Here is an 18,414-nt window from a genome sequence, read left to right as displayed (position 1 = left end):
CAGACAGTCAGGACTCCAGTTACTTGCCGCCGCGATCCACTGCCTGTTTCTGGCAAGCCCAGCTGTGCCTCTGAGCTATTGAGAAGACCACGGCATGAAACACTACGTCTATTGAGCCCCGGAGGAGCACCTCCCGGCCCGGCCCGTCTACACTGGCACAGGCCATTGTTTGTGTTGGCAGCGCGCATAAAGGCAGCCTTTCTCAAGTCTGCTCCATCACGCCTTTCCCAGTCTTTGATTACGGAGGGAAACACAGTCACCGAACAACAGGGACGGCCCTGTGACGACGGCCATGAGACGTGTCAATATGTCAGACTCTGCCAAATGATATTTCTTGTCAGGGGGAGCCTCAAACCACAGTGGTAATCTTCAGCCACATAAGGAATGTTTTGAGGAGTCTGCTCCGCTGGGAAGCGAAAGTACAAAGCGTATGTCATTTTAATGGCCCTCATTAGGCCGACAGTGATAGAATCATTCAGGAAACATAATGTTATTTTAGGAGGAAGTGCCCATAACTGAGGGACTGAATACAGATGTGGATAAGTGAAGGCACCTATACGAGTGCCATGATCTGTTGTGCTAAGACTGTTAAGTCACCTAAAGATTCGGTAACCATCATAAATTTCAACATGTGAATAAAAGTCATGCCAGAGGAGGAGCCCTTACTGTGACGTAAACCCTCTATTCAAGTCATTTAATTAAATCAAATTTAAAACAGACTACCTGCATGTTACAGAACCAGAAATACTTCTTACTGCTTTTGCCCATAACAACTCTGCACATCCAAGCAGAAAACGACCTCCACTTTCGACCGTGTCATCAAAGAATGAACTTGAGAAAACTCAAAGGATCAGATTGCAAGTGAAGAGAACCTCACCCAGCAGCAATGAAAACTTGATCAGTTGTGTTTAAATTTTAATTGAAAAGTCACAGTTGGAAGCGCCTCAACAATGAAAGCCAGATTAAAAAAGAAATAATGAATGACTCCCGTCTCTCTCTGTCGTCACCGCCGGGCGTGCATGGGAATTGGGAGGTTTGAAACTGCTTTTTAAAAAACTACTAACTGGTCAGTGAATTATGTTTTCAAGAGAAACACAGACAAACCGGGAATCAATCAATCACAGAATAAAAGCCCTGAAATAAAGCAGTCATCCTAGATTTAGGTTCCTTTCGCTCGGGAATGTGGAAGGAAGCCGAGGAAACCTTTTTTTTGTTTTGCTGAGAAATGGATTCATGTTGACATATATCTGGAACAAGATATCCTGAGTGTGCAAGTTCCATTCATACCGCATTTCCACAAGACCTGGTGGGTGCAAGTCAGCAGATCTTATATTTCAACATACGCCCCCATTCAAGCAGGCCGAGTAGGACATGAGACCTGGCTTTACAGAGCGATAGAGACATTTTTGAGGAGAACAAGCAGACTGATTTTAATGATAACAACCCCTTGAGGAGAGGGGTCACACTGAGCCGTGTTTATTGTTTCATTTCTTGATGCCTCTCATAACCTCCACATGAGAGGTTATGGATAAACGCCAAGGCATTTACCAAAAAAATAAGGTTATGCAGCAGGGCGGCACATGGATTAAAGGTGGAGTCATCAATTCTGGAGAATGTCTGTGATTATCTTCTCACGATCCGTTACCTGTCCATCCTGTGTGTGTGTGCAAAAAACTAATCTGGTGTTAATATGCAGCCTTGGCCATATAGGCTCTATAAAAGTGGCATATAAACAAATGGTATGTAAACAAAAGGGGGCCCATCATAGCTTCCGTGCACACACATTACAGGACAGGTAGCAGATAGTGAGGAGATAAACACTGATTTTAATAAAAATTATATTGACAAAAAGCGTTCTCCAGAATTGCTGACTCCACCTTTAATTCCCCATCTCCATGACAAACTATCTGGCAGTGGCTGACATTGGTTTGGCTTCTACTTAAATCACACAAGACTAAGGCTTATTGGATGGTTTTCTAGCCCACACTGGAAGGCAATAACAACACAAGTCCTACAGGGGCGAGCAAGAGAGTTTTAAGGACTGTGTAACCCGTATCATACATCAGCATAAACGCAAGGCCTGCAGCACATATACGCCAAGATTGGAGATATTTCGTAATAATAATAAATGAAAAAGACAAATTCCTGTCATTACAGAGGAATGGATTTCAAATACAGAGTAAATCTGCCTTCTACCTTGGCTGTATCCTTGGAGGTTTTGATGTACGCTCCATAAAACTGACCGTTATATTGACTAAAAGCACGGCCTGGGTCTCTGCAGGCTGGAGGGCATATTGATCTGTACAGCCCCCACAATTACTTATTAGAGGCCCCCGTCTGAGCCCTAGGAGCTCACAGGATAACAACCGGTCCCCAATGCGATATCATCCAATCCCAATCTGTTATCACGTGGAGGCATGTCCTTTTACAGAAAAGCGATTTACGACACACAAAATGCACTAAGTAGGCTACTATGGTACTTTATTTTTGCCCTAAAACATGACATTACCTTGGTTTTCCATCACACGTATCCCAAAAAAATGGGCTCAAGACTAGGATGTGGAAATATCAAGAGGGCAGTGAGGATGTTTTTTCTGGAATCCTACAAATTTGCCTGAGAAGTCGAGCGTGCAGCCAGGAGCCTGCTGTGTTTTAACATTCTGGTTTGGACCGAATGAGGCCAGGCCCAAATTGTGTCATTTTAATCGACTGAACTTCCTTAACAGCCTCGGTTGTCAATCAAAAGCAGGAGGCTGTATCAGCGGAGAGTAAATCTCACACCCACATGGTAATCTAAGAGTGACATAAAAATCAACATAGGCTAGTATGAGAATGATTTTCTCCTTTTTGGTGGAGTCCATTTCCTCAGGCTGCTTTTACAGTATAGATTACTTGAGTTTAAATGGACCTCCAGTAAATAGTGCTGATGAGAAAACAGTAAATACCAAAGTAGGGCCAAAACAGTTAAGTTGCAAATCGTAAAAATATTCAAATAAAAATAAATAAAAAATAAAATGATCTGAAAGATGCTGAAAAGCACTGTAGCGCTGAAGGGAAGTGCTGAGTTTGGTGATAATTATCTGGTGGCTCATCACTTCATTTGACCCCTTTCACATTGAGGTATTATTGAATCCAATGTTAAGATAGGAATGTTGATTATCACAGCTTTAAGTGAGGAACATAGATTTGAAAAAACCTATTCGATATTGGATTCACATACAGTATATCTGTTAAACCCCTATTTACCTGGTTGCTTTAGTCAACTATCCTAAAAATATCCATGTAAAAACAGAAACTGTTAAGAGTTTGCGTTATATTGAAGGGAGATAGTCCAGTCAATAGTCAGCCTTCCATATGCTTACCTATCGCAGCTGTTCAACAAGCCCACTATGTGAATGAGGTTAAGTTGCCTCACTTAAACCTTTATCAATTAGATTATAAAGCGTATGAGTGGCAGCTGGGAGGAGCAGTTTCAGAGGGAGGGACATGGTGAGTCAGCAACACAGCAACATTCTGATAACAGGATGAGAGGGCCCTTTTCCTTGTATAATCTCTTCACTTGTTTGGAAACTGCAGCAATAAGTGCTCACTCATCATTAATATTGCTTTGAGTTACACAGGAGGGCCAGTGCGATGTGAGGCAGTGTCACGTTATTGTCTGCGGGACCTCCTGTTCCAGAGCATAAACATCTGCTGGGCATAAGGTTGAGATGCTTGCTCCTCAGCGTCATGTAAAAGCAGCTTGGAGACCTTAGTTTAACTGCATACTCACTAAAGCCAGTTAACTGTTTTTTTTTTTTGCAATTATTTTGCATTCGATGATGAAACACAGAGGAGTTTGTTGCAAAAAAACCCGCAATTGATATTCACAGTGACACTGTGATGCCCAATAATCCCAGGAGGGGGAATTCTGCCTTTTTATTTGCCGTACCACGAAATGAAACGTCCTGCAACCAGGAAAAAAACAAGAGAACAATGCATGTGACTGGATAGGGTGTGAACACAGGACAGAGAAAGAGGAGATGGGCTGGTGATGATTGAAATGGACTGAGGGAAGGGCAGAGAGGAGAGAGGGAGGGAGGGAGGGAGGAAGGGAGGGAGATAAAGAGAAAAGAGTGCAAAGGGGGAGGTAGAGACAAAAGCAGCATGCATGAAAACAATGTACAGTGCTGGCTCTGTATTCTCAAACCACCACACTCTCACGTAAACACACAGCATGACTGATGAGGGAGAAGCCGTCTCACGCTCTGTGCATCTAATAGGCTTTAATGATGTCCTCCCTGAGCCATCCATTCTGCCCACAGGTCTAATGAGAGCAGGTCCTGGGCCAGGCAGGCTGTGCACACAAGCTCTTGGTTGAACAATCATCAGAGGTCCCCTGCTATAGGTTTTCATTGGAAAGATGTCAACAGGATGCTTGACATGAGCGGGACAATCAGCAGGAATTGTGAGCCAGAAAAAATAACATGTTTGGATTGGAAATGGATGTCTTGGCCAGTTCAAAAGGCCCCATACATTTAGAGAGAATGTAAAGGGTTAAAAGGGCAAAAAAAATGTAAATAAACACAAACAGCTGTCCCTCCCTCCTGTCCTGTGCGTTCAGCTGCGTGAGTGTGACATCAGACTAGAGAGCAGCAGCGTTGGCACCCCAGTGTACCATCATCAACAGCTCTATATGAGATGCTGCTGCTTTCCACACACAAAAACACCAACCCATTCATCTGGACTTTAATATTTATATTCATCTCCTGTGTAATACTGCAACCACTTAGCATAACCACACACTTCAACGAATGAGTTGATCATTTTCCAGATGAATTAAGTAATTTAAAAAAAAATATAATGTCAAGAAAATTGCAAAAAAACAACAACAACTCAGTGCTTCAAATCCAAATGTATTTAATCTACAATGATATAAAACAGCAGAGAAATAGCCGCAGAATTCTCAGCTGGAAGCCGAGAACGAGAGGAGCTTGTTTTTTCTTCTTTGCTTTATGCATGACAAACAATTATCAACATTTATGGACTAATCATTTCAGCACTACTGTATACTCTCATGCACAAAACCCTATAGCACACACCTACAGTATCTGACCAGGTATACAGCTGCTGTCTCCCTCAAGAGGAGAGCCCACACCTACCTCACAACATCTGTCTTCTGGTTCGGCCTGCACAATATGAAACAAGGTCCCCGCTTTCGATGACAAATTGCTAGCGCTCTTTAGCTAGAGGTAAGGTGACCGCGTCTATACTGGAAAGCTTTGCTACAACTGGCTCGGTCAAGGCAACGGAAGACTTTGGAACCTCCATCTGACTGATTTACTATCCACTAATCAGCACATTCCCCTAAACGTCAATGAAAAGAGGAGGCTCTCTCCGCACACAAGAGCGCCCTCCCCCTGCCTCACTCATCTGTGTCCCTCACTCTCTTTCTTTTACGTGGACCTCTCTTCCTTCTCTCATTAAGTGAGGCAAGGCAAGTTTAATTAATAAAAGCACAATTCAGACACAAGGAACATTCAAAGGGCTTTACATGGGCATAAAAATACATTCAAAATGAAGAAATAAAAAAAACATTGATATTTCATTAAAGAGATAATTTAACAAAGAGTGAAAACAGGTAGATACACTGTTATAAAATATATATTTAAAGATGGGAAAAATGAGAGGTTAAAGGGGAAACGGAAAAGTGAATTTTAAATTAGGCTGCCTCTTTCCCTTCCCACTACCACAACAAGCCTCTATCCCTGAGGCTGTGGTCATTTGTTCAGCTGTCTGTGGCCCAGTGGGGACAAGTCTGGAGCCTGCGTGTTGCAGCTCTGCAAGGTCACCCATAGTTGTTTTTTTTCCCCCCTTTATCCCTCCACCCTTCAGGACACACGGTGTTGCCGAAGGGGAAATCTGAGCTCTCAACCAGAACACATCCTCAGACAGGGCAGAGCAGCGCACAATCCAAAAATGTGGTTAGATAACAGGTCATCTGACAGTGTATCTTTACATGGGAAGAGAAATTCTGAATTTAATTTACATTGAATTACATTGCTCATTTCTCGTCGTACATCTGGCTTTCTCCCAGATGGATGCTATATAGATTTACAGTTCTGAAGTGAGAATAATAAAACATGGGCACAAAAGCATGATTTGTACGTAGAATGCCTCACAAGTATTCTGCTTTCTTCCAAAATAAACCTGGCTAGTATTTTTGATTTAAATCTAATGCAACAAAAAAAAAATCTAATTTGTATAGTAAAATCTGTACATCTTTTCCTCACTCACCAATGGCTCACACTTGAATGGAGGACTGCTCATTTCTTCAACTCAAAATATCTCCCATTGTTTAATTACTTAGCTCTCTGCCCTTGACATAACCACAGCACTGTCCCTGGAATGAGTGGCCGTTCACAGGCCAGACAACTTTGGACGAGTGACCTGGTCTGGTTCTTTATGAGTCAATCAAAGCCGTGGACTATCCAGAGATTAACACAGCACCAGTATCAAGTGGTCGCAGGAGATTGTAAGACCTCAGACCTTGAGCCTGTGTCTCTGTCTTGAAGTTTCTCTACCAGCAGATGGAGCTGGTGGTACAGTCAATATTGCTGATGTATAGAGTTGATGTATGGAGAACTGATTCAAAGACTTCCACTTCTCCCTTTTAGAGCAGGGATGAGGCTTAGACAAGCTGGAGGAACTTTTATTCTGTTGTTCCCATAGCCCGTTGTTCATTTAAGCTGCAGGTGGACATGTTCGTGTGTGTGTATGTGTGCTAGGAGACGGATCCCCTAGTCTTATTTGTTAGAAATTACTTAAGCATGCCAGACTTAAAGGTGGAGTCAGTAATTCTGGAGAACACTTAGGCCCTGTAAACTGGGGGGGGGGGGGGGAGTGTATGTTAACAAAGGGGGCGCACTAAAGCTAGCAGCATGCCCATTTACAGTCCAGGCTGTGCATTAACACCTTAAACATTTTTTCTTCTTCAGCGCACACACAGGACAGACAGGTATAGTGGATCCTGAGGAGATATTCACTGATTTGACAACAAGCATTCTCCATAATTGCTGACTCCACCTTCAATTTAAAAAAGGAAATGGGTATGAAAGTCCCAGCACCTATAGAAGGTTGAAATCACATCCCGTCCCACTATAATTCTACTGCTAGTGATTATGACGACACCTATAATTATCAATAATTCCACTCATGTGCACCACTGATTTACTATGTGGTCAGATTAATTGCAGTCTGAAGAAAAATAAAATCAATACAGACCATCAATATCGGTATGAAATATGTGAACCTTGGTGAATGATGTAACAGATAAGTGAGAAGAAAAAAAAGTCATTTGACTGTGGGAAACTGAGTGATGCATGTATTACATACAGTATGTCTCTGTGGACAGATTGAAAGCAAAATTTAAAGTAGAATTGATCACAATTGTGTGCACACGCACAGATATCTGCGGCCAGTCGTCAAGGTAACAGCCAAGACTAACACACAAAAAATGCATTCTTCTTATTGTCAGGTAATGCAGATGTCTGTGTATATGGAAGAAAAAACAACAACGCAGGCCTGCATTTACACACAGATCAAAGCAAAGTCCACTCAGGATAAACCTTGAACTTTAATGACTGTTAACCATGATTATTTCTTTCGCATGGAGGGGCAGTGTTTAGTTTGACAAAACATGGGCCCACACAATGTTAATTTAAATGTTAAATTATGCTTTTAAGCAGCCTTAACTAAAAGAGCCACATTGTGCTAGAGAGACAAAGATGATGTATGTCCGCTCTCCCAGCTGTGCTACAAATCATGTGATTACGTTATTAGCATTGAGAATCGTGGTCAATGATGTTCTAATGTGAAATCTTCTGCCAAGAGCAGTATTTTATCCATTGACTCACATACTAATTGCAGACCTATAGGTCGGGCTAAAGACCCCCAAAGGGACCACTCTGTTTTATAGAGTAAATGCGCTGGTGTGCCATTATCAACTCTCTCCATCCCCAGACCCTAACCCCACCTCGCTCATTTCTGTCTCAAATCAAAACACTCTCTAGATAATGAGGCTCTGATTGGTCACAGGAAAGTGTCAGTGGATTAGCAGTAATTACAGACATCAGCTTTGGAGGCTCAACTGCAGTGGTGCAGGTAAAATAAAGTGTGCACACACACACACACAAATTCATAGCAAAGCACTAAGAGCGATAACCGATAAAGATCTGAGGACCCACGCATGCCAGGCATAACATTCTGCAGTGGCTCTAATTTTCTCAATAATTAGCATGTGTGCATATCATTTTGAACGTTAATCAATCAATCAATCAATTAACTGATCCCTGCACACAGACCGTATAATGCATCCGTGCATGTGCATGGGTGTGTACACATGGCATGAAGAGCACAAGGTGCAGAGTGTGTGTGTGTGTGTGTGTGTGTGTGTAGAAGAGCTGCAGTGCAGCAGCATGAGCTCATCACTCTTCTCTTCTCTCTCCCTCCTCCTTCACTGCCCTCCCTCCCTCCCTTTCCTCCCCTGCTCTTCTCTCGCTGCCCATTACATAAGTTAATGCAGCACACACCCTCATTATACTTCAGGCAGGCGCTGTGAAGAGATGCAAAGGAATATGTCATCAGAAGTAGAATGCCGGTGAAAAAAAGGGTCAGAAAGAGACACAGTGCCTGTGTTTCCCTCTGAGCGTTCACAGTCCCCTGCGGATCACAAACAGCAAAGCAGAGGCAACACATAGTTTGGACCTGCGCTAATCAAACCCATAACGGGTACAAGAAGGAACGCGGTGACACATACACGACAAGCGTATATGCATCTTTATTGTGACGGTTTGCATGCATTCCTCATCAGATACCTCTGCAGTAAACACCCTGCACAAGGAAAGTGCTTTCACTAGAGGGTGGAATTCTTGAGCATTAGAGTAAACAAACTGGCTTCCTCAGATAATTAGCATTTCAAAAAGCTGCACAGCCTAACACTAGCAGATGATGTAGCAAAGGCAATGTTCCCAAATATATTCTCCCAAAATGTTGCAACCCTGCAGGCCTGCAGCGATAGGAGGTGAACAGAGTGGTGAGATTGTAGTTTACTCTCAGACCAAACCACATTAGCCAATTTATTACCAGCTAAATCAAAAGGTCCTTTCAGCAAAGCTTTTACAGCAAAAAAACGATGTAAAGAAGAGAAATAACTATCCCTTCACACAATGCTGATGTCCCTGTGGTAGAAACACAAGAGTAAATTATTCAGTGGTGTGGACACTGGCTGCAACTTAAGCATAGATTAGAAAAAAGCCTGTGCATATAAAAAGGGCTTTAGATGTCAAGTAAAGCAAAACACAAACAAAAAATAAGGCACTGATAAAAAAAACAGAGAAAGAACATCTATAATGGTGCACCCCGCTGTGCAAGTCAGTCCATGGCAACAACCCGAGGATACAGATTGTTGCACTGTATAGCTATGTTCAACTGGATAAGCTTGAGTGCTACAAGAATCAAATGTACAAACAGGCAGCTTCAACTATGATCACCTACATTCATGGTTGACATCAATTCGTGGGACTGTTGTCCACTTCTTTGACTAAATACTACAATTACAAAAGGAACCTTCCCCTGACGTTAATCTATTCAGCAAGGCAAGAAAGCCATTCTGTTATGGCTATAGCTACAATTTAACGGCCTCTATGTGCTCATCATCATACTGACATTTCTGACCAGAAAACAGCTTCTATCCTAGACACGTCTAAGCTTTTCCACCCCGGAGAGCATTTTTTTTTTCACTCACCACAGTGGAACTGCGAGCTGGCTTTGGCACGTTGCTACTTTTCCATTACATGCAGTTGCTCTCTCAACCTTCCCCCCTTTAAGTAAAAGCCCTCACTTGCTTTAAAGCCAGCACACCAAAGCAGGGGACCAACAGAGGGGTCAGCGCTTGCTCTTATTTGATAAACAAGCATGAAGTTATATCACATACTTTAAAGCACAAGGTCCAGTTCAGGCTGACATCAAATTGAGTTATTTTCTTTCGGGAGCCAATTACCTATTAGGAAGTATTGTGCCGTTCTGTCAACATTCCAGTTAATTTCCAGTGAGACTTTACAGAGCTTCTTCCTGTACTCGGTCCTATGGACGGTCCTAATGTGGGGACGAGGAGGCACAAGTGCCGAGCTCCAGATCCACACACATTAAATAAGTAATGCCCTGACACAGAACCACAGTCAGATCAGATGTACACCGGTGTCTACGGTGTCACTGCCACAGGATTCCTGTCTCAGTCACGAATTGCCCCGCTACAGTAATATCTCAGGCATTTAACAGGTTACCTTGAACCAATTCATGATGTTTACCTCAGATGGCTCAGCAATATTGTTCTTTTGAAAGAAAACAAAGGTTTATTTTGGGCAGTTACTGTCAGTTTAACCTGGCAACAACCCAGTCAGAGCCTAGAACACGCCAAATTGCCCTATCGCCTCTGGTCTACTGTTACACTTACTGTGTATAATTAGGCCAAAAAAATAAGAGAATGACAACAAAAAAGAGAGAATTCTTCTGACATATATCAGTATATCAGTGATTCTTGAGAAGTGGGACAAAAGACCATCTTCCAATATTAACTGGCCTGCTGTTATGTTTAAAACTAAAAATATTAAAAAAATTGTAGATGTTATTAGGGATTAAGAATAGAATGTCTGGAGCACAATTATCCCCTTAAATTTAATTTTATCATTATTATGTCAAATATATGACACTCACAACCTGCAACGTCCAAAACAGTGTTTCCACAGAGAAGGGTTCAATCATTCATATGCAATAAAACCTAATAAAAATGTACTTGTACTAATGATTAAAAATAAATTTTTTCATCAAAAACGACACTAAATAATCTCTCATATCAATAAAAACTGTTTTTCTACAACACATTCATTTTTTATAAAGGATTCTAAGTGGTGGGACACTTTTTGTCACCACCGTCAGACAATCCATTAAAATGTAATCAAATCAGGCAAAATAAGGGGCAGCTATCACTATGAAGGACCTGTTGTCACGTTCTACCTCTGCAGAGTACATTCGATTCAGACAGGCTCTGATAAGTGTTGTAGTTTTAGAATATTTTACATTCCAAATCTTGTAAGTCCTGTGTCACAACCATGATATGTCAACACTGACTTGCAATTTCTGAAGAAGTTATTTGAAATGTTTCGATCATTTTATTTTCCTAAAGTAGTTCATACTAGCACCTATCATCAACAGAAAAACCAAATGGCTACTAGATAATATCGAATCGAATATCGAATATGTGAATCTTGAATTAACGCTCAACCACTAATATGCTGTTGTAAAATCACTGTTATTGATCGTTAAAATGACTACATCTGGGTTTTTGTCACCACCGTCAGATATGTCAAATCCATAAGATCTACTTGTCCGTCATATATACTTGTCAACTCCGTCAGATATGTTTCAACTCCGTCAGATTTATATTATTTTGATAATATTGCATAATGATATTTCATAGTTGTTGAGGAATGGTTGGTCATATATGAAAATCTAACCAGTCACCTAACATGAGTCTGACGTTGTTGACACAAAATAAGGAATGGCAATGTAAAAAGCCCATTTTGACAAAAAGGACAAAAGCTGGGAGGTTGTGTCAAAGTTTAGCTCAGTAGCTTAGTATATGTTGGATATATACATGTAATTTAATTTGCCTAAACATAGGGTGTGTATTTTTTCAACATTGCACCCTGTTTTGTTCCACTTCTGAAGAATCTCTGATATGTATAGAAGTATAACTAAGTATAGAGTTGAATGAAAGTCCTTTAATACTGTTGCATTCAACATTTTCATTCCTATGAACAGGTATAAGCATTTAAAAAACCTTTATTATCAAAGTGTGTTCACAGAATAATAAAATGTACCCAATTCAAAAGTAGCTCAATTGTCCAGCAACGCTGATTGGATCTGTAATTGGTATCGAGCGAGAGGTAACCTGAGTCAAGGTAATTAAAAAAAACGTTTCTGGCTTTTAGAACACTTAAAGATTTATAATGGTACTGGCCTCAAATGTAAAAATATTGAATATGCATTATACCTACTGCATGCTGGGATTGATGACATGTAAAGGTAAAATGCTCGCCAGTATGGAGAAATAAAAATAAAAGCAAAAAAACAAAAAGACAAAAAAAAGCCTCTCTCCCTATAAAAAAAAGCGACAACAATGAAAAAACATAAGCAGTTTGAAGAAAATACATCAAATCTGATTTCATGAAGGGTTATATGTTTTGAACGCAGTAGCCCGCAAGAGGTTCACTGCTGGGTACGTGATTATAATTACAGGTTTAATGTAACAGAAAGGTACAATGTAACATACTAAATGAATCACATAATTCCATCACTATGGCCTTGGAATGATAAAAGGAAGAAAGAAAATCCTCTCTATGTCATGCGGTAATCGTTCTGCTGGTTTCTGTGTTCGTTCTGAGACCGATTTTAATGGTGTTAGGCAGCGATCATCCTGCTGAACACGTCTGTGGTAGGACAACGCGATAACAAGGTTTAAAAAGAGATGAGAAAAAGGAATGGCCAGATTATTCACAAGTCTTTATAATCGAAGACGTGTCCTTGATCATGCAGACATGCTCTGGAAGACCTTGAAAATGTCTTCTATTGTTCAATGTCTGCCTTTTTCTTTCAGCTGTGGGCCAGTGATAATATATTTCCATGGTTCTGAAAAGGAAACCACCATGCTTTAGCATATAGACAGGAATGTTATTCGATCAGAAATATCTGCACAGGCTGCTGCGGTCAGCCGGAGAGGCAACCACCACTTATGCAACAGGCCACTGCCATCCACTGCTGGTCTATGCCAGATGGTCTCCTACCTTATAGTTCGGCTTGATATGCAGTACTTCCACATGGCATTCCACACAGCAGTGACATCACCGGAGGCCTCAGACATGCCCGAAAAAAATGCCCATGGCACTGAGAGGAAGTTTAGACAACGCTTAAAAAAAAAACCCACACACACAAAAAACTGTAGCAAACCCCCCTTTAAAAGAGCCACACAAAGTACAGTCTGTGCTCACTCCCTTCTCGACCACAAATTACACCCCACATCCTTCACTTTCCATAGCAAAGCCACAGAAAAAAATGTGTTCTTGCGCTGCTAAAGTTACTTTGTCTGTCCCTTGTTTTTTTGCAAAGTTCTCCCACTCCTAGTTTTAATGTTGGTCCCAGAGTTGCTGCTCTAGCAAAGCTGCCTGATGACCAAGTAAGGTAAATGGGCCAAGTACATATAGCAGAAGAAAAATCATCCCTCTTCTTAACAAAAGCTCTCCACCCACAAAGAACCACACACCAGTCCTCTTTCTCCCCTCTCTGCAGACACCCCTTTTCCTTTTTGTTTCCTTTTTTTCCCTGCCCTGCCTTCCAATGCAATCTTTCACTCATCTGCTGCTCCCCGATGGTGATGGGCAGGGCCTATGTTGTGTGTTTGATGTGTGTTTGTTGTCTTTATGAGGAAGTGACACTAAAAGATAGAGAGAGAGAAAAACTGAGCGATCGAGATAGATGGTGAGATAGAGCATGAGAGCGCTTTAGGTCCCTGTGTGTATGCTAATATGTGGGCCTGTGTCCAACAATCACACTCCTCTCAATGGGAAGGCTGCTTATGGAGGGAGGGTGAACCCCAGTTCAGCAGCTGGGAGAGGCTGTTTTCAGTTACTACGCTGACCTCGCTTTTAAAAACACAGCCTCAGTCCCGGCCGGGATACAATCTGACTAGGTTACACCGAAAGCCCAGAGCCATGTAATGAGTTACACCCAATGACCAGGATATTCCAGTAACTCCGCGGGTTTAGACACATAATGAGTGATTCACTGTGGGCGGAAAAAAATAAATCAACAATCATCCTAGATAGTCCAAAAGGCCACGCCACTCCATTGTCGAGCGACTGCAGCCATTAGCAGCAGTTAGCAAAAATATTGAGTTAATTATTTAGAACTACAGAGACCGCACAGCTTTTAAAGTCTGGTTTGAAATGCTGTAAATAACACTATAACATCAAAAATGTCACTAAAAAGGATAATTATACTACCACAGGCAGTTGAGAGGAATAGCATCTACAGCTCGAAGGGGGTTCCCTGAAGCCTATACGTTCAAAGAGGAGTTGCCAGCTAAATCGGTGATGCATTATTAATGAATCATGGACACATACTGTATGTATTCTCACCTTCAGAATACCAATGCTCATGAAGGGCCGTGTGTTGATATAGGTGTGAACACATTATCATATAGAGAATGTGACAGAAGGCAGGTGCTCCTAAATTTCACAGGTCAGTGTCTTCGAATCAAGGCTGGCATGAAGGAAACCTCTGCAGAACCTTATTGGTGTAGGAGGAATTAACACATGCTAAATATTGTAATTTTGTGTCTATACAGCTGGGGGGAAAAAACGGGGACCTAGGTTATGTTGAATGATTAGAAGATAACCTTTCTGAGGAGCAACAGTCACTTGAAGGTGAAATTTGGAGCTTGAATATATACATGTGAGATCACCGGAGAATGAGCTAAATGTGAAGACTCCCTAAACATTAAAGCACCTTTACTGTATAGTCATGAAACGCCCCATTTGCATCTATATGTCTTCAACAGATAGCAGTTGCTTTATGCAAACTAGCTCAACGTGCGTCTTCATTTGAGGGGCTGCAGTGTATATATGGAATGTGGAGCATCACATATCCGTGTCTTGATAGGCAGTTAAAGACATGAGGGTCCCTTTTTATGGTCTAAACACAGCAGATGGGAGATGGGTTGGGGTGGGGTAATAATATACACAGTGTGAGAGAGGAGTGTGCACCTTTTTAGCATACCTGGAAGCTGTGAAGAAAAAATCATATGCGAGTGTTAAAACCTCTAATATGTTGCATTCAAAGAAGAGGAAAAAAACATGAACTTCAAGCCGTTAAATACTGTATACAATGCTGTATACACTGATGCAAAGTGTGAAGTGTCACCAAAATACATTACATCAAAGCTGGTGGCATGATTGGCATGCTGTGGTGAGAGAAGAATAAATCCTTAAATAGAGATTCTTTCAAAAATGTCTTACTCTGCCAATATTGATGCGAGCTGCAAAGCTGGACTCAGTAATGAGGCGTTTGATGATGCAGTGGGTGAAAGGTGAATGAGGAGAAGTCCCAGTGGGATAGGGATGAATGAATGCAGCCAGAGCCAGCTCATCGTGATCTCCTCTGTAGCGCCAACTCTAAAACAGGCAACCTACACAAACAACATCAGTCCAAGTGCCAAGTAACTTAACCAAGTGCTTTTACAAAATAACGGCCCTAACCTGGTTCGCTCGCAGAAATCGATAATGTTTCAGCCGGCTCGCACACCCCTGAGTAATGTCTCTGTCAGTCAGCCAGTGTATGTCAGTGTGCGGAGAGCTGAGAGCGCCACAACAGTTTCTCCATCAATCAGCAATGCCTCACCGAGACATCCTAGAGTCTGTTTTAAAAACATTATCGATTTGCTTAATGTGGGGGAGCACTTCAACACAGACAGTGACATCAACAAGCAGACGGTCACTCTGATACTTATGAGTTGTCAAAAGCACATGGCACAGAAAGTACAAGAAATGATCAAAACCAAACGCGCACACACACCGTTAGCCATTTTTGAACCTACCTCTTGTAAAAGTGGTTGTGCGGGTGCAAACACAGCACATGCCAGTAATCCAGGCAAAATGCTTTGAACTTCCACATCCTCAGCTCAGACAATCAACAGGGCGCAACAGAGGTAGTGGGATCCAACAATATTAAAAGGCACCGCAAAAAGCACAGGACCCAGCTCATTTCTTCCACCAGTGAATCGCTGGCATTGATGTCGGTCGGTCGGATCTGTCCTCCTCTGGAGCTCCAGCCACTGGTGGGCAGCCCGAGTGGTTTTTAACCCGCCCAGAACAACCACGGAGCCAGGCCTTTCATGGAACCATGGGTAGGATTCATATGGACCGAGCCAGTGTTAATGCTTGTAGATCCACCTCTCACAATGAGCTGGTTTGGCTGCTCGGGGCTCTGCTTCAGCTCTTATCCAGGTCAGTCAGTAAGTCTGTCCTCTGTGCGTCAGCCCACGATCCTCTGAGACACCATCGCTACAACTGAAGCCCTGCACCGCTCCAGCAGACTCACAGGTACTGGAGCGTATAGGAGAGCAGATCCAAGAGGAATAATTCCTTCCAAAAACTCGCTCATCTCCGTTTGAACAGACACAGACTCAACATCATCAGTGGCCTCCTCTTCTTCTTCTTCTTCTTCTTCTTCTTCTTCTTCTTCTTCCGTCTCCTCTTCTTCTGTCAAAACAAACTTTCTAATGGAGGCCAGGGGCTCTTTTCTCCTCACTCTCAGTTTGGCCCTTTTGCTTTAGCCTAACTCCATCCTTCTCCTACTTCGTCCAGTCAAATCCTGAACCTTCTCTCCTCCTCATATCTGTGTCCCCTTCTCCTGATCCTCTCTCTCTCTCTCTCTCGGTCTCCCTCTCTCTGTCTCCCTCTCTCTCTCTCGGTCTCCCTCTTACAGCTGCTGCTTGCCATCCACACAGGACCTCCCAGAAAATGTGCCGATTCCCGTTGCCGGGCAACAGTAGCGTACTACTGAAGCTTCAAATGGAAGCCCAGCAGAGCAGCCTGTGATTGGTGGGCTCTTTAGCGAGGGAGGGGCTGCTGCAATGTTGTGTGACCACATGCGTTTATACCCACTCGCTCTGTTTAAATAAATATGAGCTTCAGGTGATCCCCTGTGTTTCTCAGTGTCAAGTCAAAGGGTAAAAAATGTTGCTTTATTTGACAAGGTCATGGAAAACATAACAGAAACCTCAATTGCAACTAGATTGTTTGAGCAAATGCTCAGTAACTGTAAATAGAGTGATTCTGAATGAAACAGTCAGGCTGATGGATGAATGGTGCAATGGAAGAGATATGCAGAAAAGAAAGAATGTGGTGAAGGTGAATTTCTGTGTGTATGTGAAGTCCAGCGTGTGAAACCTGGATCAAAGAAATGTGTGCCTTGGTTAACGGCATGTTGCAATGTGCCGCAGTGCTTAGGAGAGCTATAGGACCTAAGACACACAAAACGTTTCTCTCTTTACTTGCCAAAGGGCTTTTTTGCATTTGAACACGAGCACAGTGCTCCCCTTTCTCCGCCTGAGATGCAGTGCCATGCTGCAGTGCCACCCAGTCCCAGCAGTCATGGGAAAGGGGTGTGGAGGGGCCTCTCATCAATATTCAGCCACTGTCAAGTGTCCGCACACAAACACTGAAAATATTTACACAAACACGCAGAGATGAATATGCAAAGGCAAGCACACAAAGAAAAAAACACGCATTAATTGGTGCATATTAACGTGGCAACACGCTGATGGGTACAGTTGGATCTGTTCTGTCTGAACAGCGTGACTTTTTCCAAACATCTCCCTGCACCATATGGGCTTCTTCTGTTCCCAAGCCAAAGATATAGAATGGCCAGAGCCACAAAGCGCTAGACTGAAAGCGTGTGTGAACAGCAGAGACACTATGGAATGAATTAATCTCCATGCCATTGATAAGCCTTTTTACAATTTGGGCCTCCTGATGTACACACGTCTTGCAGAAAATGACCACACTGACAGAGTCTTTTATCTGTCCTCTTCATCTAAATTGCTTTGATGAAAGGTTCCTTTCAGGGAGTTAACATTTCACATTCTCTCCTACATAACAAGTGTGATTATCTCCCAGTTGAAATGTCTGCCATCTGAATTTAAGTGGTTACCCATGAAGTAGGGACACATTAAGAGCAGATCATGAGATAATATTCAGCGATAGCGGCTAATGCTAGAGATATAGTCGACCAACCACAGTTCAAAAGGCAGCTGTTAAAAAGGTAAGCTGACGCGCTTAGAAATGTTTTTCCAAAAGCACATTATGTTTGTTGTTCATCATGATGATTAACTCCTGAGTGAGTCTTGCCATATGGACAATCCTTTTAGTCTCCAGTTTGTAATTCATGTGAAGTTGCCTTCAGTGGTGAGTGTGGGTGGAAACCCCACTGTTTTTGTGAACAGAACATACTAGAGTCTGTCAAAGGCAAAGAAGAGCAATTATTGCAACACTTACACGGCATAAAACACAGTTGGCTCTGATTAAAGCACACATGACAGGCTATTATTTTATTTTGTGAGATGTAGAGCTGAGCCACTGTGTTTACAAGCACAACAGGAAATGACTCAATAAGTGGATGGATATAGTTGGCATGCACTGGAATGTCCACACATGTGTGGTGAACTGGTATGTGTGTGATTAAAAAAGTGCCAGTTGAAATTCACTTCCTTTCCAAACAATGCAAGCCTCCACAGTCCACCTTCATGTTTGCTATATGCTA

The 18,414-nt window shown here is 42.3% G+C and overlaps 1 protein-coding gene across 3 annotated transcripts in view; it reads right to left on the bottom strand.

Moving 5' to 3' along the window:
• LOC307253042 (IQ motif and SEC7 domain-containing protein 1-like) overlaps positions 1-15,814 on the bottom strand; it is a 43,487-nt gene extending 27,673 nt beyond the window's left edge. For 2 of the 3 annotated variants that reach the window (XM_080030877.1, XM_080030880.1), the window contains exon 1: positions 12,882-13,250. In XM_080030877.1, coding sequence (XP_079887003.1) covers positions 12,882-12,958 — 77 coding nt within the window. In that variant the 5' untranslated portion in view covers positions 12,959-13,250. Of the gene's footprint in view, positions 1-12,881; positions 13,251-15,688 lie in introns of those variants that run through there. The other variant, XM_080030878.1, reaches the window with a different exon arrangement.
• Positions 15,815-18,414: the final 2,600 nt, after the last annotated feature.

Source organism: Ammodytes marinus (genome assembly GCF_949987685.1).
Source record: "Ammodytes marinus genome assembly, chromosome: 7".
Taxonomy (NCBI): Eukaryota; Metazoa; Chordata; class Actinopteri; order Uranoscopiformes; family Ammodytidae; genus Ammodytes; species Ammodytes marinus.
The sequence above is the reverse complement of the archived record's forward strand: the minus strand, read 5'-3'. Positions and strand labels throughout refer to the sequence as shown.